This window comes from Phaseolus vulgaris, chromosome 11 (assembly GCF_000499845.2).
Source record: "Phaseolus vulgaris cultivar G19833 chromosome 11, P. vulgaris v2.0, whole genome shotgun sequence".
NCBI lineage: Eukaryota > Viridiplantae > Streptophyta > Magnoliopsida > Fabales > Fabaceae > Phaseolus > Phaseolus vulgaris.
This window is the reverse complement of record NC_023749.2, coordinates 51,923,283-51,930,405: the sequence shown is the minus strand read 5'-3', so window position 1 is coordinate 51,930,405 and position 7,123 is coordinate 51,923,283. Positions and strand designations below refer to the sequence as shown.

Genomic DNA, 7,123 nt, shown 5'->3' with positions numbered 1-7,123 from the left:
ATAGACTTCAACATTCCTACCAATCATGTTGTGGAATACGTGGTCCATTAGTCTTTGATAAGTGGCTCCGGCATTTTTGAGTCCGAAGGGCATCACTTCATAGTAGAAATTGCCGGAATCAGTCATGAAGGCCGTCTTCTTCCGGTCGGCCGGGTGCATTTGGATCTGATTATAGCCAGAGTAGGCATCAAGGAAGCTGAGGATGTGATGCCCGGCTGCACCGTCGACGAGACGATCAATGGTAGGCAGAGGATACGAGTCTTTTGGGCAAGCTTTATTGAGGTCTGTGTAGTCAACACACATACGCCATTTTCCGTTCGCTTTCTTCACCATAACCACGTTGGCTAGCCATGTGGTGTAATGGGCCTTCCGAATGAATCCAGCCTGTAACAATTTGTCGGCTTCCTCACGTTCGGCTTGACGTCGTTCCTCGCCTATATGTCTTTTCTTTTGAGCTATTGGCTTAGCTTCTCTATACAGTGATAATCGGTGAGTGATAACCTGTGGGTCTACGCCAGGCATATCAGCGGCCGTCCAGGCGAAAAGATCGGAATTTTTAACAAGTGTCGTCCCGATGGCTATTCGGTCGTCCGGTTTCAGCGAAGTACCGATGTGCGTAGTGTGGCGATCATCGCGAAGCGGGAATGGATGCAAGTCTTCTCCTGCTTCCATACGGGGATCGTCCATGCGAGGGTCGAGGTCAACAAGGGCTATCATTTGACGACGGGACATGTGTCGTCCGGAACGCCGTGTGGGGGAACGTCCTCGTTTTTGCGGGACTCGGTCGTCCGTATTGGTTGTATAGAGTCGTCGAGTTGGCTCACTTTTCAAACTTGCTACATAGCATTCCCTAGCGGTTTTTTGATCGACATGGATGGTTGCAATGTCGTTGTTAGCCGAGGGGAATTTCATGGCTAAGTGTGGAGTGGACACAATGGCTTTTAATCTGTTAATGGACGGACGACCGAGCAGGATGTTGTAGGAAGTGTGTGCGTTAACCAGGAGGTATCGTACGTTTATTGTTTTATGGAGGCCGTCTTCCTCACCAAAGGTTGTGTACAAGTCTATGTACCCCTTAGTATCGACCCGTTCACCTGAGAACCCTACAATTTGTTCGTTATAGGGCTAAATATGTGCTTCTGGGATGCGCATTTTCTTGAAAATGTCCCAATACAGTATGTCGACCGAGCTACCCTGATCTACCAAAGTCTTGGCAATTGCGAACTTGTCAATTTCTACAGTAATGACCATGGGGTCGTCCTGGACTGGATCTATGGCTGTAAAGTCTTCGTCAGTGAAAGTAATCGGAGGTATATGTGGACGCCTCCTCGTGGTAGCATGAGCGGACTGGATGTCACGGAGATGTTTCTTTCGGGCGGAATTTGAGCACCCGCCACCGGCAAATCCTCCAGCTATATAATTTGTTTCGTGGTTCGGTTCGCCCAAGTTAACGGGTCCAGCAATCATGTTGATGACTTCGCGGACTCGTTGGCGAGGTCGGGCGTTTCGGTCTGGACTTGTGCTACGGGCGCGTGTACGCCGAACGGGGCTTTCGCTGCGTTTTCGCGAAGTCTGGCTACGGTCAGTGTGGCGTTTGTAATCGTTACGGTATGACCGGTCGACACCACGGGAAGGACGGTTAGTATTCCGTGGTGGGGATCTTGAACTCCTTGTCCTCTTGACGAACTGCCGTAAATGGCCAGCTTGGATGAGTTCTTCAATTTTATCCTTCAAAGCTTGACATCCTTCGGTCGTGTGACCGAAATTCTGATGGTATTGACAACGCTTAGCAGTATCTGCATTCGGTGGTGTTTGATACTGCTTCAATGTCGGGATTAGGTCCGTTTGTAGTGCTTCATCTAGGGCTCGTCCCCTCGGCACAGTTAAAGGGGTGTAACTGTTAAACCTGGGGATTCGGCCTCCCCTATTCCGGTCGGACCTCAGAGTGGTTCGGACGGTTCGTTCGGTTTCGACTTCTCTTTCTTTACTTTGAGTTTGGTCTTTAAGGGCTCCGAATCCGACAGCTTTGAACCGTTGATGGTAATCAATGTGTTCTTCGATTTGCATGAATTTGGTTGCTCGAGTTCGAAGGTCCTGCATGTCTTGAGGTGGTTTCTTGATGAGACTTTCAGTGAAACGGCTCGGTCGGATGGCCGAAACCAAATGGTGCAATGCAACCTCTTGTTTGAGCCCTCGGATGTTCATGCATGCTTTGTTGAACCTATCTAGAAAGGTTCTAAGAGATTCACCTTTTTCTTGTTGTACCGCTATGAGAGACATGGAGGACATGTGATGCGGTCGGCTAGTGGCATATTGAGTGGAGAGTTTTGCGGCTAGGATGTCAAAATCGTTAATGGAGTTTGGAGGCAGCTCTGTGAACCAGGTAAGAGGTTCTCCCTGGAGCGACGTGGGAAATACTTTACACCACACATTGTTATCTGTGGTATACAAAGTCATTTGCGTCTTGTAGACATTTAAGTGTTCGTCCGGGTCGGTTGAGCCGTCATAGAGTTTAATGACGAGGCCTCTCCATTTGTCAGGAAGTGGAGTGGTGATAATTTTGTCTGTAAAAGGATGACCCCTTTTACTTGACTTTCTTTCGACTGTTTCAGCTCTGGAAGCAGGATTGGTATTGGCAGGTGTAGGTATGCGAGAGGCGGTTCGGTCGGCCATATGGGATTGGCCTTCTCGTTCGGGATTATCGACCTGTTGTTGGAGTCGTGCATTCTGCTCTCTTAATAAGGCGATTTCTTCTTCTTGGCGGCGTCTATCTTCTTCTTGGAGGCGTCTATCTTCTTCATATTGACGATGGTCTTCCATCCCCTTTTGTCGCAGTTCCTCCATCTGAGCTTGGAGGATTTGAATCATAGTCATCTGTTCTGCCATAGCGTCGTTGTTGTTTCTTGTCGCAACCATTATAGCTTCAAAAATTGAAGATTTGCCTCGGCCCCACGGTGGGCGCCAATTGTACCTGAGTGGAGAGATGGGGCCCAGGCACGGTCGGTTGATGTGGTGTAATTGCTGACGTGTTGATCTTCTTCTCCTCTGGTAGATTGTCCTTTCTTGCTGTCTCCTTTGATCGGTCGTCCCTTCGTGCTATCCACTTCGGTCGGGCGGGGGAGGGTACCTGCGAAGGCATTCCGACGCTCAAGTAAGTATGAGATTCTAAGCGCAGTTTCGTAAGTGAATGAAAACGTACCTTTCTCTGGCTTGAGCACAGTATTTATAGGATTGCCTAATGGGCTTTCTATTCCTTGGGCTCAGGGTGGTTATGGATATGTCTTGTCAGTCGTGCTCCGGAATACCCGGGGAACATATCTTCTCTAAACGCATATTCCTTATTCTTCGGAGGTGTATCTTAACCACCTTAGCTTGTCACATAAATGCCCTTACATTTATTGTGTATACGGCCGGTCGGAAAGTGCGTTCGTTTCCATTTATTGTGTATACGGCCGGTCGGCCACGTGCGTTCGTCCGGTGCCTACCAGTACAATAAGGTTATTAGTAAGGAGTGTCTCTTAATCTAGGGGTACATGTAGTACATGTGGTGGTTAAGTCACGTAAATATATTGTAACTTAAGTGTGTGTTTAGAACACGTAGTGGTTAAGTTGCATGCATAGTGAAAGATAACGTTGCACCATGAGTAAGAGTGCCCACGTAAGCATAATATTTTTCTGTAGTTAGCACCTGAAGATAAGTGGTGCCCCGTTTGCAGGTGGTTTTTTTGTTGTTATTTTAAGCGCTCATTAGAGATAAAATTATTTTCTGTTGTAACACCTTGAGTGAACGTGCCCATAAACAAAATGTTTTTCTATTACGTATGCTTTTGATTAAGATTAGATTCTCATGAGAGAAAGTTGTTATAAGAAATAAGCTATAAAAGGGGTTTGAGACCTCAGCTAAATGTATGTTGTTTCTGAGATTGAAACTGAATACTTCTTGAATTTTAGTAGGCTCTTACTGACTTGATCGTCGGAGTGTGATCAACAGGTAGGACCCCCTATGTTTCAGTGAAGTCACGTTCCAGTGCAACAAGACGTAGAACAGATTCCAAAATAGACGGACTGGAGTAGAGCTTGTCACCAGAGTCAACCGGCAAGAACATTAACACTGTAATAATTTCATCTAATTATTAGAATATAAGTTTTACATATTTCTATACAAACTTAGAGTTTTCCAAAACATTTTTAATACATTATTAGAGTTTGTAGAAATACAAATATTTACAATATAAGGTTTAAAATAGCATCCCAAAGCCCTCCAACACATGTATGATCGTGTGCTCGTGTACGTAGTACAGTCATCGCAATTCACAACACAACAAAGATAAGCTAATGAAAAGAAATTCCATAACATACTTAATCCATGCAGAAAGAACCAATCAAATTTATCATTTATAAACATTTATTTAAATGTTGTCATATAAACTTTCAATGTCAATTCCATCATTCTTATAGATCACACATGGATTTATTTTCAATCACAGTCATTGAATTTCATTTCAATCCATAACACTTTGATTTCATTTCAATCATACTAACTACACATGAATCCATTGTCTTCCGAAAGGCTCATTAAGTATGTTCCTACCAAAGACTAACCTCTAATCCATACATCAAAGATGAGGATAAATTCAAACCTTCAATACTGAGTGTATACAGCGGGACCCAGTGTGTATGAACTCCTAGTTAGTGAAGCCCGATGATCTCTGTTAAACAAAACTTTTACCCCTAAATATAACAATATTTCATAAAATGATTGATGTTATCAACCAACTTAATTCCACACGTTAAATTTAAGATGAAAAGGTAGGGTTATTTTGTCTTTGTTCATCAACGTGAGGAGAAATTCCATTATGAGCATCAAATAATGAAGAACTCTAGAAAATGTGCATTTAACAACCTATGAATCGGGTTTGCGTGCAAACAACGTACATATTTACATCAATGCTTCAATAGTTTTCCATTTATATGGTTAAGAAAAGGACACACCATAGAAAACTTGGCAATGAAGAAGATATACGATGCATCGTATATGTTCACATCTATGCTATAGGGTGATGTCTACCATTTTCTTTTAGTCGTGGTATTTACTTTTATACCTCCTAAATACCCTTTATTCCACTTCAACTTGTTAAAAAATTTAATCAACTCTCACATTGTTAGATATATATAATTAAATTATTACATGCAAAATATTATAAAATTCATTTTATAATTCAGTTTGGTAAAATTAAACAAAGTTTAAAATTATATTTTTAAGTTTAAAGCCATTCACTACATGTGGATTAGGAGGGCTATGCATCACCAAGTTCATTAATTCTAACTCAAAATCCAATCTTCCTTGTTTTTATTAATGCATTATTTAATACATTGAGTAAATTGTTGTTGTGCAAATGGACCTCAAAGAATATTAATTTATTTGTCAAAGAATATTCATGTATTTTTGCATGTGCACGTCCATGTATTTAATTTATGGGTTTGTATGTAGGCATGTGAATAATTCTAAAATTTAAGGCTCATTTAGTATAAGAGTTATACAAATGACTTTTTTTTAACTGAGTTTATGTGGGTGTTTGACCATTTGCATATCCATTTCTACTTAGGAGGCTTAGCTAGTCTAAATTTGTGATGCAAAAATGAAGCAACTAAGGGGTAGAGAAGTGAACCTAGTAAAGATAATATGAAATGCAATTATAGGTAATGTTACTTTGGAGGCTGAGGAGAAGATGCACTTATGATATCCTTATCTTTTTCTGGTAAGTGGTTTTTTGAAGATCAAAATTTCTTAATGGGGAAATAATCTAATCACTTATTTTTATCTATCATTATAAGTGTGTGAGAGAAATTAAAAATTGAATTGTAAAAAAAGAAGAAGGGTATACACGAAAAAAAACACTACATTATCTATATACTCCTTACACAACATATGGCAAAAAGACTACACTTCACATCTTTGATGTTTAACAAAAGGAATTAACCCCATCAAAAAATGTACCCAACCTCACCTGCTATAAGGTATATCAAAAAACCTATATGAACAAAAAGATTCAACAAATGTGTTGTCCTATGGATGTTTAACATAAAAGGGAACCTTCACAAGATAAAACAATGTAACAACGGATTCCAGTCCTCTAACCATCGAACTTGTGACGTGTATATATATACCATTGTAAAAAAATATCATTGCTTTAGTTATCAACAAATCTAGATGTCCTACAAAATTGTTATATCTAAATTGATATTATTTTGACAAGAGCAATATCAATTTAATGGTTTAGAAGTTAGATATAATCTCAATAAGAAACTTAATCATTTATAGATGTATAGTTGCTTCTATATATTTGGAAAAATATTTTGTATGAAAAATAATAAAGCAATGTATATATATATGCATGATTCAAAATTAACTTAGCATTTAAAGAGGAAGAAGCTCAATCTTTAAATGCCTTAAATGGAAAGCTTTTATAAATACTTAGATTGAGGAATTTATGAGCCTCAATTGCATTCATTTTTACATATTAATTCTCATCTATCTCTTTTTTATTTATTAACTATCATATAACCTACCTTGTAAAATAAACTATTATGAATAGTCATGTTGATCTTCAGTGTGCCTTTCTTCTCTATCTAAATATGTATCTAGGGATATTAATTTAAGGTTTTATTCATTTAAGAAATGATTTTTTTTAAACAACATTCTAATTAAATACTTGTTCAAACTCATTTTAGAAAAATCTGTCTTTTATCTTGACAAAGTTTTTTTCTTAATTTATAATTGAAAGAAGAAAAATTCAATTCAACCTGTTTTTATTATATCACCTTTTCTTTTTCAGCAATAATAAAATGATGATAAACCCTAATTATCTAACTGGTAAATTATCACTAAGCAATGATGGTGTCATTGGTGTGTGTCTGAACATAAAGAAGAAATTAAAAATAGAAGTTGATCTTCATTATTTTCTTTCACTGACCACACGGATACACAATTGATGAACACTTTCTCTCAATTCAATTTTAATTGATTTCATAATTTCTCAATACAACTTTAATTGATTCGATAATTTTAACTAATTAATTAATGCAGAGCACATACTTTGATGAAATAACTACAAACAAAAAT

The 7,123-nt window shown here is 39.1% G+C and overlaps 1 protein-coding gene across 1 annotated transcript; it reads right to left on the bottom strand.

The window, feature by feature from the left end:
• Positions 1-1,125: 1,125 nt before the first annotated feature.
• LOC137809931 (uncharacterized) lies at positions 1,126-2,916 on the bottom strand. Its single transcript, XM_068610992.1, has one exon. It carries the CDS (start codon positions 2,914-2,916, stop codon positions 1,126-1,128), a length of 1,791 nt encoding a protein of 596 aa, XP_068467093.1.
• Positions 2,917-7,123: the final 4,207 nt, after the last annotated feature.

Coding starts and splice junctions, on each gene's coding strand:
- LOC137809931 (XM_068610992.1), bottom strand. CDS start 2,916: ATGGTTGCGACAAGAAACAACAACGACGCTATGGCAGAACAGATGACT.